The following is a 23455-nucleotide window of genomic DNA, read 5'->3' on the forward strand; positions in this document are numbered from 1 at the left end:
CGGAGAATGTATATGATAACTTGAGGACATTGATTTAGTCTGCCCTAACTCACTACCTGGTCGCATAGCAAGCCTCCGTGTCACGAGCGTTAATCTCGATACCACGGCCAACACACCTACCCCAGATGCCCTCCGTCCATCCATTGCTTCGGACCTTCCCAGTGTTCAGCGGACGCAACTCTTGAAGCTTCTTGGTTGCTTTCGGATGTGTTTCGATTACAAGCAACCCAGTTTGGGCAAAACAACTTCGATCACTCATCATATAGACACCGGCAGCCATGCACCCCCCCTGCGCCAGCGTCCATACCGCGTCTCTCAAACTGAACGTCGGGTTATTGAAGACCAGGTGACTGACATGCTTAGTCAGGGAGTCATACAGCCGTCCCACAGTCCCTGGGCATCCCTGGTGGTGCTCGTGAAAAAGAAGGATGGTAGCATCCACTTCTGTGTTAATTATAGGCGCCTTAACAAGATCACGCGCAAAGATGTCTATCTGCTCCCCAGAATTGACAGCGCGCTTGACTGTTTGCAAGGAGCAGAGTTCTTCTCTTCGCTGGATCTTCGATCGGGGTACTGGCAGGTACCTATGGATGAAGCCGACCGCCCCAAAGCTGCGTTCGTAACTCCTGACGGCTTGTACGAGTTCAATGTGATGCCGTTCGACCTTTGCAATGCCCCGCCACATTCGAGCGTCTTATGGACAACATACTTCGAGGTCTCAAGTGGCATACGTGCCTTTGCTATCTGGACGACGTCGTGGTTTTTTCAAAAGACTTCGATACCCATCTCCAGCGCCTCGCAAGTGTCCTGGAATGCCTCACACAGGCTGGGCTACAACTAAATTTGAAGTAATGTCATTTCGCCGCACGAAAGCTCACAATCTTAGGGCACGTTGTCAGCAAGGACAGCGCTCTACCAGACCCAGACAAGCTCCGCGCCGTCACCGAGTTTCCTAAGCCGTGGACACTCAAAGAACTCCGGAGCTTTATAGGGCTATGCTCGTATTTTCGACGATTTATTCGTAATTTCGTATCTATAATGATTTCTTTAACACGTCTACTTGCTGACAGCCAAGGTATCTCGGCATGGTCGTCCACCTGTGACGACGCATTTGCGAAATTACGTCATCTTCTGACATCGCCACTGATCTCTGTCACTTCAACCCAGACGCCCTTACCGAAATCCAGACGGACGCTAGTGGAGTCGGCCTTGGTGCTATCCTTGCGCAGGGAAAGTCTGGCTTCGATGAGTACATCGTTTCTTACGCGAGTCGCACTCTTACCAGAGCTGAAGAAAATTATTCGGTCATGGATAAAGAATGTCTAGTCATTGTTTGGGCAATTGCTAAATTTAGACCTTGCATATATGGTCGGACATTTGATGTTGTGACTGACCATCACGCCCTCTGCTGGTTGTCGTCTCTAAAAGATTCATCTGGTATCCTAGCCCGTTGAGCATTACGACTCCAAGACTACGACATCCGCGTCGTCTACAGGTCAGGGCACAGAAATTCAGACGCCGACACTCTCTCTCTCCATCTCCGCTTCCCCATGACTGTGCAAATGCACCTGTTTCTACCTACAATTCTGCCTCCCTCACACACGCTGACATGCCATCGGAGCAGCGTCGAGACCCTTAGATAGTGTCTTTAATAGAGTTCCTATCTAAGCCACCACCGAGTACTGCCAGTCGCTCGCTGCGGCGCACAGCTCCCCATTTCACCATGCGTGATTGGCTACTTTACCGACGCATTTATCTCAGTGAAGGTCGCAAGTGGTTGTTGGTGATTCCTTGCCATCTACGTGCTGATATTTGCGCCTCGTTCCATGCGGACCCTCAATGGGGCCACGCTGGTGTAATTAAGACGTATGCACGCCTCCGGCTGCGGTACTACTGATGTGGAATGTACCGATTTGTCCGCCAATACGTGCGTTCATGCTCAAAATGTCAACGCCGGAAGAGTTCACCGCATGCCGTCACTGGACCGCTTCAGTCGTTGCCCTGCCCATCCCGACCTTTCGATCGCATCGGAATTGACTTAGACGGCCCACTTCTATACACAACTGACGGGAATCGCTGGATGGTTGTCGCTATTGATCATTTGACACGGTATGCTGAGACTGCCGCACTGCCAGAGGCTACATCACGTGAAGTCGGCTTATTTATTCTTCACAAACTTGTTCTTCGCCACGGCGCTCCTCGCGAGTTACTCGGCGACCGCGGACGCACGTTCCTCTCAGAAGCCTGCATAAATGCAATGTTCATCGAACGACCAGTGCGTACCATCTCCAAACCAATGGCATGACCGTACGCTTCAATCGCACATTAGGCGAAATGCTGTCCATATATGTATCTGCTGACCACACCAACTGGGACCGCATACTACCATTTATCATCTATGCGTACAACAGCGCCACTCAGTCTACAACTAGATTTTCTCCCTTCTTTCTTCTATATGGCCGTGAACCCTCCTCATTTATGGATATCATTCTGTTGTATCGCCCGGATACTTCACAGTCTGCAACTCTCTCAGAAGTCGCTACCTATGCGGAAGAATGCAGGCAGCTAGCACGATCGTTAATTACACAAGACCAAGCACATCAAAAGGACCGCCATGACGCCAACCTGCATCCCCAGTCATATTTGCCTGGAACATTGGTGTGGCTTCACGTCGCCTCCTCAGCTCCAGGTCTTTCTACAAAGCTGCTGCCTAAGTATGATGGTCCCTACCACATCCTGCACCAAGCATCTCTGGTAAACTATATTATCAAGCCCGTACAGTCATCCACAGACCGCCGCCATCGCGGCCGTGAGACTGTTCACGTTGACCGACTGAAGCCGCACTATGACTTACCAGTCGTACCTGTGCCTTAAGTTGCCAGGATGGCTCCTTTTCCGCGGGAGAGTGATTTGAAGAATAAATGGGGTGCAATTAGCAGTGCCTGCAAAAGACGAGGAAGAGGACTGTGGTTCGTGCTCGTGATAGCTCCGATTCAAATCGCATAGCGCTTGACCTGTGTTCGATTTTTTAATAAACTCCTCGCGGACTCAACGCTCAACGCGTACTACCAGAACGAATAATACAATATTTGAATTCGCATGGAATCAATATTGAATGATTAAAAATGTGTGAGTGATTCAAAATGCACTAATTAATGCATATTAGTTCGCATGTGACACTCTCTAAAGATGGTTTTACCACAATAAATTGGTGCTAAGCCATGAAAGCATAACTCCAGGTGTATAATCACATGTAGCCTTTGTAAAAATGGTTTCATTGCAGTGAAGCCGTGAAGACATGTATCCAAGGAAAATCTGCATACACTAATGCTAAGCTCCACTTCAAGATTAAATGAGGATATTACCCTCAAATCAATTCATTTTTTTCAAGTTTAAAAGCTTGTGATACTGACTTATATTGTCCAAGTGTAACAGATTTATAAAGTTTCGTATTTTACAGGTGGTCACTTGCATTCTATCAAAAGTCAGATCCTGCTACTATTTAAAGTTTTCGCTTTCCTTGATGCAAAAAAAAAATTGACAGGCCTTGTTTCAATTTTTTTAAAGTATTGTGCAGGTTAGTTAGGTTAGGACTAATACGCCCCATTTTTCTTTGTATTATGCGGCATTTATACTATCCGAATCTCATCCAAAATTATTTGACCAAAATTTCGCTTTGAATTCACTTCTTACCTAAAATTCACACTAGCCTAATTATAAAGCCTGAGAGGTGTGTAATCAAGCGTGCATTGCTGCAGTTCACTTGGGACGAAGATATCGTGGACCGTGGGAAGCACCACACTCACTGGACACTGCGAACGAGGTTCTTTACTTTCTAGGTGTGTCTTCAGTGAAAGGATGGCAGTGAGAAAGAAAAAGAAAGAAATAGAGGGAAGCAAAAAGACTTGTGGTCAGTTTTCGCACGCCTAACTTTTCTAATGCCGGTTCTACACATTTACGACTGCCATCGATGAACCAAACAATGCCTTCGAGCACAAGGTGCTATAAATGCCAGAACTGATGACTTTTCGTTATACATACTAGAGTTCTTTGCTACGCTTAGCTCGTTATTGCCACAATGTGCTGCATATGGTCTTCTGCCTTAGCGGACCATATTTATCTTTCATTTTTTAAAATACCCTCAAGCCCAGAGGGTGTTACGGAGGCGGTGGGCACAATATGAACGCAAGAAAAGTTTTAATAACAGCATTGAAACAAGTACAACAAATCACAACAGCGAGAAAAAAAAGACAAGAGCAGGCAAAGAACAGTAGCCTACACTCACCCCATAAAGTGTTTTGAAATAGCTGACTTGAAGATCCCTTGATTCTTAGTGGCACTAATGGAGCAAGGAAGGCGGTTACAATCTCTCCTTGCCTTCGGTAGAAAATATTGCAGAAAATGGTTGGCGCAGCAGAAGGAAATGACTTCTACATTTGGGTTATCAACATGAGATGAGCAATATGCAAGTTCCACGAATAATTACTCTACAAGTACTTGATTATAGAAGAAAATTTTGTGAAAGATGACAAACCATAGATAATTCTTCTAATGGCCAGATTAGGAAGTTATAGAGTAGATTTCGTTGAAGTCACACTGGCAGTCTGAGCATAGTTATTAAGAATGAAGTGGGCTGAGCAGTTTTGGACAGCTTTTAAAGCTTCAGTTAATGTTGATTGAGCTGGGTCCCGAATCTCAGATGCGTATTATAATTTTGGTCGAACTAATGTTTAGTAGAGCTGTAATTTAAGGTATGGGGTTGCTTGGGATCGGTGTTTTTAATAATGTATATAATGTGAGAATGCCACGATAGATAATTTGTTATGTAAACACCAAGGTATTTGTAGCTATTAACCTGCTCTAAGTTTCATTTAACTAGGTTTTATTTAAGTTGAAAAGTTTTGGAGTGGTAGAAATGCGTGTGATTGTGAAGCTTTTACATTTAGTTATGTTAAGATCCATTAACCACGTATTGCACCAATCAGAGATGCGATTAGCTACAGCTTGGAGAAGTTCATTGACGTCTTTGTTTGTTGTTCTGCACTACAGAATGCAGTCATCTGCAAACAGTTTTATGAAGGATAATGTTACTTGCTAGATCATTAGTGTAAACTAAAAAGTAAAGGACCCAAAAGAGAACTTTATGGTACGCCAGATCTAACTGCACACAGATTTGAGGAACAATTATTAGAGGTAACATACTGAGTGCGGTTAGTAAGAAAGCTCTCAATTCATTTTAGAGTGTTAGGATCGATATTCAGCATGCTAAAGTAGTAGTAATTGGTGTGAAACTTTGTCAAATGCTTGGGCGAAGTCTAGAAAAATGTTATCAATCAGTATTTTATTGCCTAGTGCGGAGAAGACGTCATGTGTAAAAGATGGAAGCTGGGTTTCACACGAATGATGCTTACGAAAGTCAAGTTAAAACAATGCATTGGTTTTGAGAAATTCCTTGAGGTTAGAGTTGATTATGTGTTATAGCATATTACAGGGAATGCTTGTGACAGAAATTGGCTGATAGTTCAGGGGAGAGTGATGGTTTTTAAATTTGAAGACGGGAATAACCTTCCCCACCTTCCTGTCAGTTTGCAATGTGGCACGGTGTAGAGTCTGCTTAAAAATGTGTAACAATACATAGGAACAATAGACATCAATGTTCTTTAGAAATTTTGCGTTTATCTCATCAGTGCCACAGGCAGAAGACAACTTAAGTCGCCAGATTAAGTTTATAATTCCTTCAAATTCTATAGGTATGTAGTCCAACCGCAAGCTATGAGCTACGCTGCTGCAATGCTCCGCAACACTCCTCCACGCCCGTGTCAGGACACTGCCCCACAGCAGTTTTATCGCCAGACACCGTCTCCACCACCACCGACGCCATACCGCCGACCTGCCGGTCAGCGCTACGCTTCTAGGAAGACTGACGTCTGGCGTGCCCCTGACCACCGCCCACTGTGCTACCACTGCTGTGAAGCTAGGAACCCATACCGTCGCTGCCAGTACCGCCAGATGAGACTATGTGGTTTCACCATTGACGCGTCGCGCCCACAATGGGGTGTAAGACAACGTGACATCACCGACTATCTCGCCGGAGCACAGTGGACAACCAGAAGATCTTCTCATTCACCCTCACCCGGCCGCTACATATCACTGCACCACAGGCCGTACATTGGCCCAAACAAGGGCCGGTCGCCTAACCCATATCAGGAAAACTAAGGGCAGCAACCGACTAAGGTGCGGTTGCTGTACGATAACTTTTCGAGGACCCTCCGCTGCAGACAACTACGTCGTGACACCAAAACTTCGAGGCCAGAAGATGACTTCATGACGTAACGTCAAAGCAGCAGCACAAACCGTCGTAGCCGAGATTCGACGCCATGATCTAACTGCAACGTGAAGAGACGAACTAGCGACCTCGATGTCTTCATCGACGGCCACAGCGTCACAGCTCTCATCAACACCGGAGTGACTATTCCATCATCAGTGGGATATTCACCGCAAAGTTGAAGAAAGTTAGGACCGCTTGGGAAAGCCCTGAAATCTGCACAGCTGGAGGTCACCTATTAACACCAGCAGGAATTTGTGCAACCGAGTGACCATTAACAGCCACATTTATGCCATAAGCTTCGTTGTACTGCAGTATCGCTCGAGAAAGGCCATTTTCGGAGTAGACTTTTTGGGCCTTCGTGGTGCGGTCGAGAACAATGTCGACAACGCTATCCACAGAAAAAACTCTACCTCCACGCATGCCAACATGAAGCCGTGCCCTGAATGTGCTGGAAGGAGAAGTCACCGTCGCTCCTCGCTTAAGCGTCATCATTTCCATCAGCACTCAAAAAAATTGGCAGATCCCGCTTACAGTGGGAACCGAGGATATGCGAAGCAGGAATGAGCAATGTTCATATTGTTGAGCAATGTTCATATTGAGCAACACGTCTCCTTTGCCACAGGAAAACTAGCAAGCGCGGCCGATGGAGGTGAGGTCGCCGGAGACGTGCTAATATCAGAAATACCTCCTGTGTTGATGCTCAAGAACAAAGTACGTGTTTTTGTTGACGGTGTGCCTGTGATGGCTTTGGTGGATACGGGGGCAACGATTTCGGTCATGAGTGCGTGTTTTAAAGATACCTTGTGGCGGAAGGTTTTATTTAAGTGGAATCAAGCTGCGAAGTTTTGCGGAGTGAGTGGTGAGGCACTGCATCCTGTTGGTGTGTGTCAAGCTAGCGTATTTCTCGGAGGCCGCGTTATCTCAACGGAGTTGAGATAACGCGGCCTCCTTATTATTCCGCAGGCGACACATGATGTTATTTTGGGTATGGACTTTTTGAGGGAGTGTGGTGCGACTGTCGACTGCCGCACAGGGACAATAGTCTTGAGTGATCACGTTCCGCCAGCATGTTCACCCATCTTCGTTTTCTTCCAAGGCATGCGTAACAATATGTCACTTTAAAAGCAGCACAACGTTACGAGGCGGAAGTAAATTGGGACGTACACGACCTCCATGGGATAATTATCATGTTTGGACGTGTCATTTACCTTCATTGTTTACTCACGTCACGTGATATTAACTTTGGTATATGTGGAGCTAACGAAACGGCCACGAGCACATCATGAGCGTGATATGTTGTCATGTTCTTATATGACCCGCGTGTCACGATTAACATGTTTGCACCAGTCAAATATCTCCGTCATCCATTGATGTCACGTAACACCAAATTTGGTATATGTGGAGCTAGCGAAACGGCGGCGAGCGCATCAAGAAGGGCCCATATACTTCGACGTAACGTTTACGCGCACCCACCCTGGGCGCGGCAACGCTACGAAACGCGAGCACTTTAAAGTCTGGCGCCAGGCACGACCGGCACGACCAGCGTCCCTCGGCGTAGCCCGGCGGCAACCGGCGTGAAATGCGACATGCTGCATTTCACGCCGATGGGTTCTCTTTGTGACGTAGAGACACCAGGCGCACTCAAACGCGCATGCGTCAAAGCAATGCAGCATGGAGCAGGCAGATCGGAGCCTGGCTCGGGATCACCGGCGAGACGCGACGAAATGGACGCCGCCGTACCCGGTAGCAAGGTCACGTCGAAGTGTATTGGTGCCTTGAGTGTTTCATGTGGTCATCTTCTTGCATGACACACATCTCATGATTATCATGATTGCGTGAGTCACATACCTTCGTCATCCTATTCAAGTGACTTAATACCAAATTTAACATATTTGAAGCTAGCGAAACGGCCGCGAGCTCATCATGAGTGCGGCATTTGGTCATGTTACTACATAACAGGCATGCAATGATTATCATGTTTAGATGTGTTATTTATCTATGTCGGCCGTTCGCGTCACACAATACCGATCTTAGTACATGTGAAGCTAGTGAAACGGCCACGAGCTCATGATAAGCGTAACGTGTAGTCATGTTGTTACGTGACACGCATCTAATTATTATCATGTTTGTACCAGTCACATACCTTCGTCATCCATTCACGTCCCGAAATACCAAACTTGGTATATGTGAAGCTAGCGAAACTGCTGCGAGGGTATCATGATTGTGGCATGTAGTCATGTTGCTACATGACACGCATCTCATGATTATCATGTTTGAACCAGTCACATACCTTTGTCATTCATTCTGGTCTCGTGATACTAAATTTGGCATATGTGAAGCTATCGAAACGGCCGTGAGGGCATCATGAGCGTGGCATGTAGTCATGCTTTTACATGACATGCATGTCATGATTTTTATGTTAGGGTCTCTCTTGTGCTCCCACATAGTGCCATGTAGTCATGTCATACCATACGAGTTTTGCAACATGTCATGGGAATGAAACCACCGCAAGAGCAGCAAGACTGTAAAATGTAAATAATGACATTTATGACATAGATCTCATGATTTTCATGTTATGACTACTAAATTATGCTCGTCATGCACTTATGTTATGTCATACCAAGTTTGGTATTGATACCAGTATTGAAACAGCCAGGAGAGCTAAAGGTCGTAGGCAGGCAGGCAGGCAGGCAGGCAGGGCAGGGCAGGGCGGGTTGGGGCGGGGCGGGCAAGGCGGGGCGGGCACGCACACACGCACGCTCAAAGTCTCCAAAGTTCGCTAAGAAATGCTTCGCATTTAAAACGAGAAAACTTCGGAGGCGTCGTTGAAGGCGATCAGCGTCTATTGGTCAACCACGATATTTGTGTTGCTAGAGGAATGGCTGAGCTGCAGGGAGGAAAAGCAACAGTTATGCTCAGGAATTTCAGCAACGAGTACAAACAAGTGAACAAAGGTACTACGGTCGCCTACATCGAAAAAAAAAAATATAGAAGTCACTAATGCTTTTACCCCCGCCGATTCTGCTGAACCGACTTCGTGGAACAAAGTTTCTCACCCAGCTTTCGACGTTTTAGAACCTTCCGAAGCATAAGCAAGAACAGCTCAAGGCTCTGCTCCTGTAAACAAGGACTGTTTTTCGTTATCATCAAAAATTCACCAGACCACAGTCGCGAAACATTGTATAATAAAAAAAAGAAAACACCAGACCACTACGGCAGAGCCTCTAAAGATTTTCGACACAAGAACGCAAGGGCGCAAAAAAACAAGTCAACGAGATACTATGCGACGGCATTATCTAATCGTCTAAGAGTCCATGGGCGTAACCCGTGGTGTTAGTGAAGTAGAAAGACAGACCCCTACGTTTCTGTGTTGGTTATGGCTGCCTCAATGAAATCACAAAAAAAGATGTTTATCCCTGCCCACGAATAGATGACGCTTTGGATGGACTCCACAACACGAATCACTTTTCATTGATGGAGCTCAAGACTGGCTATTGACAAATCAAAGTCGATGAGAGAGACCGAGAAAAGGCAGTGTTTATAACACCAAATGGTCTTTTTGAGTTCAAGGTCATGTCCTTCGGTCTTTGCTCGGCACCTGCGACCTTTCAACGCGTTATGGACACAGTGCTAGCAGTACTGAAGTGGGAGACTTGTCTCGTTTACTTGGACGATGTGTTTTTTTTTCGAGCTTAAACGCTTTGAAACTGTACTTCAAGCCATCAAGACTTGCGGGCCCACCCTTAAACCAGAAAAGTGCCGCTTGGCATACGAGGAACTTTTGTTCTTGGGCCACGTAATAAGCAAGTCTGGAGTAAGACCTGATCTGCAGAAGACAGCCACCATCACTGCATTCCCGCCACCCGCCGTCAAGAAGGTCGTGCGTTCATTTCTCAGCCAGTGCACCTATCACAGGCGCTTCATCAGAAACTTTGCCCACATCGCCGAGGAGGACTGACGTCAAGCTTGTGGAAATCTGAGGCGCGCCCGCGACCATTTCGCGGGCATTCCGCCACATGGCTACACCCTTTCCCTTTCCTGCTCTGGTAACACCACGTGGCGATAGATCGCGCCACGTGCGGGCACGGCACGCGGTACGCGCGCGCCGAGGGAGCGGTCTTTCTCCGTGGACAGCGCCGGGTAAGCACGTGTTTTCCTTCGTCCGCGTCCCCTTTGGGAATCGCGGACGGTAGCCTGCCCGGGGTTGCCTTGGGCACCCCGGCAGGCGTGTTTACTTGAGTGCTGGCTTCGGTAGCGTACGCTCAGCCCAGAGCGGTGCCTAGTGCTTGAAGTGGTCGTACCACAACGAGCCGCACTTGCGTTAGGCCTACGCGTACGAGGTTTGCCCTAACACTCGCGACCAGGCCCAATGGCCATCGTGAGAGTGTGCAGCATAGCCGCGAGGGACCTTTTCCCGACCGGCGTGTCAAAGCTCGCCATTGCCAGCTGCGACGAGCTCGCGGTTTTCTCCTTATTGTGAACGTCCGCGTGCGGGTGCCTTTGCTACCCGCGTCGCGGGAGCAGACGTTGTACTGTTGTTCGGGGTGCCGCAAGAGGCAATAAAGTGTTGTGTACTTTTACATTAGAACACTGTCTATTTGCCGCGCCGCGCTAAACGCCTTATTAGTTGAGCGCGCGCGGAGCGGTGCGCTACACGCGAGTAAACGGAGTAGCGGCCCTGTGGCTCTCTAAGCGTGAACCCGCGGTGAACGTCCGCTGCAGTTAGAGCGGGGTCACCCATAAGCTCAAGTGAGAAACGTCACAGAAGGAAGCATTTGGGGAACTAAAAGGGTGCTTGCAGATGCCTATAAAACTTGCGCATTTCGATGAAAACACCGAAACAGAAGTGCTCACTGACGCAAGCAGCGTAGGACTCGGCGCCCTGCTTTTACAGAAGACTGACAGATTGGAAAGGGTTATTAGTTACGCTCGCCGGTCGCTATCCAAGGCCAAAAGCAATTATTCCACAACAGAAAAGGACTGCCTTGCCATCATCTGGGCGACGTCAAAGTTTCGTTTTTATCTCTAGGCAGGCCTTTCAAAGTTGTAAGCTACCACCACGTCTTGTGTTGGATAGCTAACTTGAAGGACCCTTCAAGTCGCCTTGCGGGATGGAGCCTGAGACTTCAAGAATACGACATGACAGTCATTTACAAGTCCGGCAGAAAACACTCTGATGCCAACTGCCTGTCCCGAGCCTCCGTCAGCACTCCGCCATCCGAAGACGTGAATGACAGCTGCTTCTTGGGAACGATAACTACCAACGACTTCGCTGAACAACAGCGGGTTAGGGGCTAATCGAAGACCTCGAGAGCTGGGCCTTCATTGTTCCGAAGGTATTGGAACATGCACTTACGTACTTTTCGCCTGCGAAACAACCTTCTCCAAAAAAAGAACTTTTCATCGCTTCAAACCAAGTACCTTCTTGTGGTGCCTTCAGCTCTGCGACCAGAACTCCTCCAGGCCCTGCATGATGATCTAATGGCAGGGCACCTTGGTGTTTCTTGCACGCTTGGAGGATACAAGAAAGGTACTATTGGCCATGGCTTACCGCCGACGTCGCTCATTACATGAGGACATGCCAAGACTGTCAGTGACGCAAAACACTGCCAACAATGCCAGAAGGCTTTCTTCAGCTGATCGAACCTCCTCTCCGACCGTTCCAACAAACCGGGAGGAACCTACTGAGCCTGTTTCCGACATCGAATTCGGGAAACAAATGGATCTTCGTAGCTACTGACTACCTCACCCACTCTGCCGAAACAATAGATTTACCGAAAAGTAGTGTCGAAGAGGTAGCCAAGTTTATGTTGAGAACATCGTCCTTCGTCATGGCTCTCCAGAGGTTGTCATCATCGATAGAGGTACAGCCTTTACTGCTGATCTGACTAAAAAAGGCATTGGAGAGTAAAGCTGAAGGTCACACGCGGACAACAGGTTTGGGGATATTTAATTACCGAGCAAATACATACCCTTTTCTAGTACTTTGGATAGAGCTACAAGCCTGTAAGAGTATACTTCATGGTTATTCAGCATGCTGTTGAACACAAATATTGTATGATGAGCATTCATTTTTTATGACGCTCCGAAACAAATGACAGCGAATCTGCAGTGTAAATTGAGCATTGTTTACAATGCAAGGTTCCATCATTCCTACTCTCAAAACACTCTGTGTTGCAATATACTATATTTACATCTTCACTTACTCGAAGCAGAAAGAATTAGCTACGTTCAAACAGCTGCATTGCGGACTAGGTAAGCAGTATGGCATTCCTAACATGATGAATCCATATATCCGTCTTGTCACAAGCAAAAACACACGTCCAACGATCACCTGAAGTCGTGAAGTCTTCCAGAGATAAAACTGGCGAGCACTAATCAAGATATCTAAATTATGCACGTCATGGCTCTACGTTCTTCATCAAGAACACCACAACTGGTCGTTGGTGGCAGTGGTTAGAATAGGAAAAAGAGGCCTAGTTTCTGCAGCTTGGTAGGGAGCATGGCGCAGCTCCTCACAACTGCGCAGCGTTTCTGTGCCTATCCTTGACATAGTAGCTACCTCTTGCCACATGTGCTGTACGAAACTGCTCGTCGCTGAGTTAAGAATTTTTCTGCCTGTGTGCTACTTTCATTGAACATTTCGGAATCTGTGCCTAATAAATAATTAAAGTCCATTTTATATTTATGTCTGATTATACTTCACAGATCTATTCAGTATTAGAGCATAAGATTAGATACACAACTACAGTGACGGCTGCCGGCCATTCAGGTAGAACGTGAGAGAGAAGGCTGGAAAGAGGGGTAGATGCTAGAGGTAAAACTGGTTATATATGGTTTACAATGCCCGTTTGCATTGGAGTTGGCAGCGTTATAGGAAATCGGCAGTCTCGGCCATGGTAGATACAGGCTCGGAACTGTGTTTTCTTTGTTGTTTAGAAGTAATGAGTCTGTGCAGCACACAAGGCACACGAGGTAAAGCAGGCATGCTCCCTGCGAAATAATTCGTCAACATTACAGGCTGATGTAAATTGGGACCACTTTGTCAGCGTATTGTCACCGCGATGGACGTAAAGATTGATATATGCAACAGCTTAATGCAGTTGAATTCCCTAAGGTAAAACAAGCATACATTTGAATGCAATGTGCTTGTGCACCTGTGAAAGTCAATATTCTGTGATAACATTATTTGAACCGAGTCAGTGAGGTTAAAACAACACTCATAAAATGAGAAAAAAAATGAAATACCTAGTAGATTAGTAAATCATGAGACCTCATTTTCTTATTGTCATATATGTCTTACTATGGTGGTGGTCCAGTACACTTCGGTGTGTATAGACAAAAAAAAAAAAACTTATATAAAGCCCATTTTGCTGAGGTGCAACAATTCCACGTCATACACAATCGAGTTCAACTTGTCTCATCTCTCACTGTTGAAAAGCGTACAACCAGAACATGTAGGTCGCACTTCCAGTTAGAACGTAATTGTGACCAGCACCTTCCAGTTGAACTGGTGATGATTCCCGTTGGCAGCCAGTGGAGCTGTAACTGGGACGAGCTACTAACTGAAATCACTTGCAACTGGGACGAACCGTTTATAGTTGATTCCCAGCTGAAACCAGTTCAGCTGTAATCGGGACCAGCTACTAACTAGAACCACTTGCAACTGGGACCAACGGTTCCCAGATGATTCCCTACTGAAACTAGTTGGCCTGCAACTGAGACCAGTTGATCCCAGTTAATGCCAGTTGAAACCATTTGCGTTCCCAGTTACACATTTTCACCTGGGAGTCTGACCGTAGTTTTTCCTTGCGTGTGCACAAGCAGGCTGCAGTCACTCATCACGGACACGCCCTGTGGTCACTGACAGAATCCAGCAAGAAGCACATTCGTCACAACATAAGCACGAGTAAAGCACGTCGGAGAACTTGACAAACTAGGATGTACCATGTGAGATGCCATGGCTAGTGGTGTGACTTATAGAGCTCCACAATGTTGCCAGTTGAGTAACACACATCCCGTTTTCTCTTGTGTTGTATAATTTATATTCAAATAGGTAACCATTTATTCTATGACTCATTTAACGTTCCTTCCATTTTGTTTTATTTATATCTATTCGTCATAGCAGCTAAAGCTAAACATTCTCTTTTTTATGAAAGTTTTGAACCCATTAGGGGACGATCCAGACAAATAAGCAAGGAGGAAAGGGGAAGTCGTCGCTACCTTGCAAACTTGTGTTATCTAGGGAGTTTAGTCTGTCACTCACACTAGTGCCACCTGCTGAGTGAGTCCTACAAGGTTACGAACTGGTCACAAAGAGACATGCATGTACAGAGCCAGAACCTTAGGAGCTTTGCCCCTAAAAAAGTGGGTGGCTGTATGTAGCTAAAATAGTCAGTTTCATGACAAGGGTGAAGCAATAAATGCAAATAAAACAAATAGTCAAAATAAATGTTGGATTTTAACCTCCCGAAACCACGTTATATTCGAACTCTCATATATAATATCGCCATATGATTATGAGAGACGATATAGCAGAGGACTCCGGAGATTTCGACCTCCTGGGGTTCTTTATCTTGCGCCTAAATCTAAGCACACAGGCCTCAAGTATTTTCGTTTCCTTCAAAAATGTGGCCGCCACGGCCAGGATTCGATCCCGCGACCTGCGGATCAACAGGTGAGTGTGCTGGCCGGTAGACCACCGTGGCAGACAACTGAAGTTTATTATTTTACATCTTATCTCACATAGATCTTCAAATGCTGGTGTAAGAGAAAACGGCCCCTTCAGAGAGAGTATCATTTCCCGAACAGTCTCTTCGCGATGAGATTGCAGCAGGTATATGTGTATGCAAGCCGCCCGCTGATGGCTGTTGAGCAAGAATGCGTGCCTACGGTTGCTACTCAAGTGGCCCCTCCCCCACTCGCACCTTTTCACCCACATTCAATACGGCGAGAATCTTTCGTCTGTGCTTTGACAGCAGGCCCCCCCCCAAGCAGTGTTATGCTATCACGTTAGCTTCCTGATGCGACGGAGAAGAGCCGAATCTTTTGATATCTACTTCAACCGCATTCATCGCCCCCGCTTGCACGCTTTTACTCGCGAATAGAGCATACGGTGCAGAGGAGTAAGTTATCGATTTTTGGACTTGCTTATACGGGACGTGACGGCAACGATAAAAACCGTCGAGAGCCCTATAATTGTCTTTTATTTATGGTATCATAGTTGTCTTACAATAGCCTTATTGCTATCGTAATAATAAGGCTATTGCACAATTAGGCTTATAGTATTTCAAGAATGCAGCATTGGACAATTGTTGCTGCACAAGTGCTGTGTAACAGAGCTACGTCTTCTCTGAGTGTTCTCTCAGTTACAAATGTACTCAAAAAAGCCATCTGGCTGCTCCAAGCCTGTTCAGAAATTTGTTTCTGGATGATCCAAGCCTACTACGAAAAGCGCTCGAAGAGCCACAGTAGGGACCATTTGGTTGTACATAACGTAAACTTTTGCGCACTACAATGAAAGAAAATTGAAGAAGAAAGAAATGGGACAAGACAAGCAAGAACTCACAACTATTTATATTTTACAGAATCACGACACTGTATGTGCAGACAGAATGTCGGTGGGAAAAAAAAAAGCAGAACGAAATGAAACACTGACACATGCGCAAGAACACAACACGAGAGAGGCTATCCCCAGTTCGATGCCCATGCATCTCGATGTCTGGTAACTTTTTTACCTTGAAGGAATGATACTTCTGCTTCAGTTAGCATTGGCATGCTGTGTTAGCGCTCCTTCACTATCACTTACAGACAGAGGCGGAAGTATGACCCTTGACATATTCGCTTATAGGACTCTGAACTGTGCTAAGGTAGCAGGCTTACGAATGCAAGAAATGCTCACAAACATTATTCAGTGCTGAGTCACTTGAGATTTCAAAAAAGCAAAACTACCTCCATAAGCGATCACCTAAAATTACTGACATGCGAAAGCTCTTTCTCATTGAGCTGTAATGAAACGTCAAAACACCGAAGGATTACAACTAAGGATTTAGTCCTACAATAGAAAATAATGTTGTCATGCACAATGAATGCAAAAAAAAATGGTGCCTTAAGTCAAGCAATCATGATTAGAAAATTCATGCACTCTTTACAGTCAAACCTTGTGTGTGCATACCCACTTTAAGCATACTAACGGTATACACGTAGTTGCGACGAATCTCCGACCGAGTCTCATAGAGACTAATGCATTCGCGCACCGCTTAAACCATAGTGTTTAGCTTATGCCTACCAGTTAATGCGTACTAACTGGGTACCACGAGAACATTTTGCGCCACAAAAGTTTACTCCGTCGCTGAACTTACAGACGCCACATTGTGCCGTGAATGGTTTTCTGTCACGTTGATAACTGCGGAGATGACATTGCAAGTAATCATCTAGGAAAAACGGAGGCGAAGTGGCGACCACCAATAAATGTGCAGGTAGGCCTTATCGCCGATGAAAAGCTTTATAACAGTAAGCATTTCCCCCTATCTGCTTGGGCACGCGTGTGGCGTACCGTCACTTTAGACCTACTGCAGCAGTAAGCAATTACCAGAACATGCTGGGTTGCCGATTGCAGCAGCTACATTGTGCTGGACCGTGTTCCAGCACGCACCGCTTTACAGAAATGCAAGAAGCTCGCTATCACGAAGTTTATTTTTACAGGTTGCGGCAACCTTGCTGCATTATGACAACACCCGCACTGTGCAGCAAGCATAGCGCTGTTATAACCATGCTTCATGCTTTTATTCAGCGACAGCCCAAACGCACCTTAGTCCGTTGCTAGATCTGCTAGAGCATTATGGAGAGCGCAATGCTTGCTGAAAGCTCTTCGTCGCTGCATTAACCCAGCAGGCTACTCGTCGCATCTGTGCATGGCCTATAGGAGAGAGGGCGTATTCTTCGGCTAGCGGATTGGCAGTCAAGGTGTGTCCCAAGTGAGCGAAGCGCTGAACCCAACTAGCCATGCAGTAAACTATTTAGCTCTCTGCGATTGTACAACATTTAAAAAGAGAAAACTATGTCTCTTATTGCTTAGAAGCAGACCGCAGATCAACTACCATGGACAGCCGGTTGTGTTCGTTCTGTCTCTGTACCACGCTGCATATCCCATAACCCATAGTAGTTTCAAAATGCTAATCGGCGTTGCCACCGCGTGTTCAGGCGGTTGTGTGAGAGTTAAACTCTTTTCTGCACTTTGACAAAAAGAAAGAAATGGCTTTGCAGTGAGCACTTTAGGCATTATATCTTAAGTTTTTTTTTTTGTTGGCGGCGATGGCGCATGACAGGATATGCAAATTTGTAGCTGGTGGTTAATGCGCAGTACATTTAGTGCTCAGTTATGCCGTCGTTCCTTGCAGGTACGTATTAACAGGGCTTCACTGTACTCTTAGAGTAATAAATCATGTTTGGTTTGGATGAAACCTTAGGGAAACACTGAAGAATGCCAGAAAGGTAAAGAATATTTACCGACTTTCTGACACCACAATAAGAACCTTGTCTACAAGATCCTTGTTTGCTCTTCGTTGTGACTTTTTACAGACTGGAAGACTTTTACAGGACTGTAAAAGTGTCCCTCACATTGCAATTGTGGTCACATTATTTTAAAGGGGCACTGACTTAAATTTTGGGGCCGAGATAGCCTGTGGGGTCGATTCTCGTGAACATTTGTATATCATCTGCAAGATATCAACAGCAAATGTAGCTTGGAAGGTATTATAAATTAATTTTGAAGTTTGCATGAGCAACCGATTCCATAGCGCGTTAGACACACTCCGAGGGGACCCCCTACTTCCCTCACGTCACCACGCTGCGGTCAACAAAACAAGTTATGATGACGCCATAGCTGATATTTTTCTTTTACCGCGTTAGTTCCTGAAGTCTATATTTCTCGGCAGCCTTTTGCAAGTGCGTGGCCGTGAGGCACGCCTAGTTTTGTATTTGGCGACATTCCAGTCCTGCTTTCTATTCAAAAGTAATTCTTGATGTGGACCATGCGGAAGTGCGTCACAGATCTGTGTGCTGACATGGTCAAGAGCTGCACACGCTAGGTGGTGACAGTTGCACCCAGTTTTTTTAACTCTCTCAAACCGAAACTGATTGATAATGAATGACCTGTAATTAATTATCTATCGCATGCTACAGCAAATGATGTGTCGTGTCATGACTAACAGGCCCCCAGCAACGCATTGCAGCAGAAAAATGCGAGGCCAATGTTTTTTCTCAGTACCTCTTTAAAGTAAATAAAATAAAGCTGCTATCAGAATCATATACAATATTGACCCTGAACCAGAGACAGAGCACAATGTTCTTCTTTTATTCATGCTGTTAAGTGGCACCTGTGCTGAGATATTGTCCAACTACTAATCTCTGAGTGGCAGGTGCTGTATAAACAAACTGGATTCTGCGAAGTTCGTATGTTAGCCACTCCAAAAAACATTGTGTTGTGAAAATCAAGTGTCCCCAAATCGGAAATTACAGGAGTTCAAGTATTTCTGATGTTTGGAAAGAAAGTATATGGCATTATTATTTGAAGAATCTAGTGCATCCCTTTTTATGGGTCATTCATGAACAATGCACTTAGCATATTTCTCTGAGCAAATAATACCTAAAGCTTTCTGTGCTTTCATTCAAATGCAGTTGGATGCGAGTTGTGGCAGCCATGTCGATGCAGACCAGTCTTCTCAGGTGAGTGATCAGATTCTGTTAGCACAGCTGTTAAAAGATTATTGGGCATGGTGTTGCAGGAAAAATGTCATGGGTCGTGAAAGTGCTCTGCGACAGCCTTATTTAGCACCGGAATGCGTGTAGCAATGATTGCTGAGAGGAATGCAACAAGAATGGTTGAAATTGGTACAGAAAAGTGATGTTATGACTTCTCAAAGTTTAAAAGTCAAGCAGACGATGATGAGAAATGGTCCATTGTGCATTTTACTTGCCTGCTGAGGTCAAAAACCGCTTCCAATCACAGCGCACGTCTCATAAAGGCATACCCGAAATGTCACTCCATGGCGGCCTTCACACAATACCTTGCTACCACTCATTTTGACGGCGTCATTAGCATGGTTACAATGAACCACGTGTGTCTGGTAGCAGACGCTCCCATGGTCACACTGTGTAATATGCATGCATAGGCAATTGGCAGGCTGTCTTCTCGGCTTGCGTGCAAGATGTGTTCTATGGCAACGCTAGCGTCCGCCACATGTCACATTTCTGGCTCGCTAAAAACGCGGCATGCGTTTACACCTTTAGTTGCTTGCGAACCACAGCCTCGTCTGCACACTGAGTGTCATGTTTGTTATTCTGAAAAGACATAATTTAAAAAACATGAATGATTTCTTTTAGAGAAAGTATAAAAATTGTTTTTGATGTTTTTATCATTTACTTGTGTGGCCTGCTACCATCATGTGCATGTTGCACGCTACTTGTTGCATCAAGCCGATCAATAGCGAACAGTCTTTGTCGTCACGTCACAGGACATGACGTCACTTTCATTTCTGATAGCCCATTCCAAGAGCTGCACTGCATGTAATTAAAGCATTTTTCACAATAACTGAATGCGTGCTGCCAGAAAGTCGGTCACATCTACTTGTGGACGTCGCAAACTAATTTTCGGTGCTTCGTGTCCATGGAAGATTGTGTGGACAGTGGGAACACGTTGACACTTTTCCTCAAATATACTTTATCCATGAATTTTCATCCAGAAGAGCTTTTCCGTAATTCCTTCCGCCAGCAAATTCAGATTTGTAATAGCTCATGTAGTAGATGCTCCTAAAAGACCTTTTGAGCTCATGAGTGCTAGGTCTAGGTTTTGAATTCAAAATTTCCTCGTCGCGGTGGTCTGGTGGCTAAGGTACTTGGCTGCTGACCCGCAGGTCGGGGTATTGAATTCCGGCTGCGGCGGGTGCATTTTCGATGGAGGCGAAAATGGTGCAGGCTTACGTGCTCAGAGTTGGGCGCACGTTAAAGAACCCAAGGTGGTCAGAATTTCCGGAGCCCTCTTCCATGGCGTCTCTGATAATCATAAGGTGGCTTTGGGAGACGTTAAATCCCACTTATAAATCAATCTATCAATTGAATTCAAAATTTTTGCATGTTTTTTTTATGTCATCTCATTGATAAAAGCATTGTGGTTGAAGCAGCCTCAATTCACTATCAATATGTGTAGCTTTCGGTAGTGGGCCCATCGATGATGGCCCTGCAGTGTTTGAAGGCCCTCTGTGAAGGAGCTAGGAAATAAACATATAGCATCATTGCATTCAGTGCTTCGTTTTAGGGGGTGGAGGCTGTGTCGTTCGACAGGCACACTGACTGGCACATGCTATCTCGAGGCATCATAAGACTGTTCGTAAACATTTTGTGCTATGAACGTCTTCTTCGTGTTTAGATAGCTGACAGCTCAAAAACTGCTTCGCCACATGGAGTGATCACAGTCCCTTTAACCAGTCTTCTGTTGAGTTACGTGATATCGGGTTTGAAAATACAATTTTTTGGTTTCAGGTAATTAATCTCTTAGCAATAAACATGATATCAACAAATTGTATTTTCATACCAAGTAAGGCTTGACGTCATCTGCAAGGAGCAGTATTGCTATTTCAAAGGTCTGTGCACTCCCTGCATGCACAAAGGACTTGCTGCACACACTATGTTCGAAATCCATTCAGCGAATTAAATGGGTATACAGACCCCCGAAACACCCCTTGCACGCCGATACACCCGCCAAATGAACAACGGCATGTACGAAAGGACCTCCAAAATAGCACGGCGATGGTGGAGCCACCTTGTGATCAACACTCAGTGCATCCCTTTATGGCCACTCCAGCAAGGGAAGCACTTTTTGCACTTTTCTGTTCGCATTGAGAGTACAACATGTAGATGGTTGTACAAGCCGTCTGTAATGCCTGCTGAAATAGCGTGCACCAGCGATCGCGCCCTTAAGGTTTACAGTTGCTGCTCTAGGTCCACCATGCTCCCCCCCCTACTGGTGTTCATTCATGCTCCTTAAGATGGGCGGCGTGTTCCTCTCTGCTTGAAGAGCAATTGATGGCAGGCCTGACACATGGGGTGATGTTATCACATGTGCTCTTTGTACAATGAAGATAGGTCGGCTCTTTTTATTTCCACCTCAGCCCCACTCATCACGTGCTTGCGCGCTTTTACCCGTGTGCGAAACATAGCATGCATGGGAAAAATGTTACAAATTTCGACATTACTTAAAACATGAAAGCTACAGGAAAAACCAGTTGTGAATGTCCATATTATTGTGCTGCCGCCTTTGAGTCATCATAGGTGTATGCATAAGGTACCCTGTGAGGTCTTTCTTTTTTCTTTTTGCACTTTTTTCCAGAGGACACTAGGAGTTTTTGGTGTACAGGCAGAACACCCGAGCCACATAAAACTTTTTTTGCAAAATTAAAACAAAGTTCATTATATGATGCAGTACCAGCATAGAAAAGACCCAGAGAGATGGAACTGTTGGAGGAGGTTGGCTTCATGAGGCTAGATAAGTGACGACATGTTATACCGAACAGTATAATCGATCATGAAGAAAAAGAAGCTCTTTCTCCTTAGAGTCATCTCAGTGTCTAGCGTAGTTCGTCAAAAAATTTGTCTGCTGATAACTACATAGGTGTACTTAGAATGTTATTTCATAAAGTCCAATTTGATTGAACGAGTATTCTATTTATTTGGAATGAGAAAAATCACTGAACAAGTTGTGCCAGAATGCTCTACAGCATGACACCACCAGTTTTGCACCATCAAGTGAAATAGGAAGTGCTTCTAAGATGATGATGTTTGGACATTTACTGGCGCAAGAGCTAAATCTGGCAGAGCACCAATCAAAAAAGCTTTTTGGCTCCATGACATTTGAAATTAATCGAGATATTTCTAGCTCTTCACAGGAGCCCGGTTTTTTAATGTAAATGCAACTTTCTTCGCCAGTGTACTCCAGGATGTGAAGTTAGCTGCTACAGAGGGCTCCCAGATGCAAAATTACCTGCTTCATAGTGCTCCAAAAGGAAAAGTTTTACTGTTTCAAAGTACTTTGAAGTGAAAATTTTTTGTTAGGAGTTGAGTTAACCTCATCCACTGATGAAGGGTGGACCCTTCCCGTAATTGTTGGGAAATAAATATTCATTTACACTCAAACCTCGATATAACGAAACCGGATATAACGAAAGATTTTCGTGGCAGATGTGATCTTGTTATGATGAGGTTTGAATGTATATCATCACTGACAATGCCTTCATTGTGTTATAACCCATTGCCAGCCAATATATATATATATATATAATGTATCCCTGTACATTCCTTGGCATTATTGTCTCTTAGGTCTCATTATATTGTGTCAAAACACAGAAAAACGAGCCCTTGAGCATACACTTTTTTCCCTTATTCATCAAAGAGGGTCTCGTTCTGGCAGACTTGGTGCCGTTAGGTTGTATACGAGGGACTATTAGTGAGCTGCCAGCTCGTAATAAGTTCACGTGCTACGTGACGCCAAACATGCTCATAAAGAGTGTGCCACACTCACCTCCATGGCTACAGGTGGCGCCGGCTGACACTCCCAAGTTTAAATTCACATATAAACTCAATAAAGTGGCTGGGAGGATAACCGCTAAGTAGCTCAGTGATAGAGCATCAAACACGTTATTCGAAGGCCAAAGGTTCGGTTCCTGCTCACGCTAAGTTATCTTTTCACCCACTTTTCCTTCTTCACATTTACATTACAATTGGTATAACAACTTCCTCTATACATTCCTTGGCATTATTGTCTGTTAGGTCTCATTAATAATGCATAAAAACACGGGAAAACTAGCCCTTAAGTATACACTTCTTCTCCTTACATATATATATATACACACACCAAGAAGTAGAGGACGGGCGAAACGAAAGCTCTGTATTTTTCTTGATTGGTGACAGGGGAAGTTATTAGAACCAATAGAATGTAAATAATGTAAAGAAGGTTTATTGAAGGACTCAGCAAGCGGGTGGTAGCTCTAAAGGAAGGCAGGCGAACCCAGATGACGGTGCTTGATCGCCGATCTCGTGCCTTTTTTCTTGTGCTGATGATAGCTGACCTGATGG

At 45.3% G+C, this 23455-nt stretch overlaps 2 protein-coding genes across 18 annotated transcripts in view; one reads left to right on the forward strand and one right to left on the reverse strand.

Annotated features, from left to right (window-relative positions):
• Positions 1 to 23455, forward strand: part of LOC119178046 (uncharacterized) — an 831732-nt gene that overhangs the window by 769711 nt on the left and 38566 nt on the right. For all 12 annotated transcript variants that reach the window (XM_075869285.1, XM_075869292.1, XM_037429209.2 and 9 more), the window contains one exon: positions 19007 to 19054. In XM_075869285.1, the coding sequence (XP_075725400.1) occupies positions 19007 to 19054 (48 nt within the window). The remainder of the gene's footprint in view (positions 1 to 19006; positions 19055 to 23455) is intronic.
• Positions 1 to 23455, reverse strand: part of LOC142767526 (uncharacterized) — a 75920-nt gene that overhangs the window by 20962 nt on the left and 31503 nt on the right. The window lies entirely within an intron of this gene.

The sequence above is a fragment of the Rhipicephalus microplus genome, chromosome 1, assembly GCF_043290135.1.
Source record: "Rhipicephalus microplus isolate Deutch F79 chromosome 1, USDA_Rmic, whole genome shotgun sequence".
In the NCBI taxonomy this organism is placed as follows: Eukaryota; Metazoa; Arthropoda; class Arachnida; order Ixodida; family Ixodidae; genus Rhipicephalus; species Rhipicephalus microplus.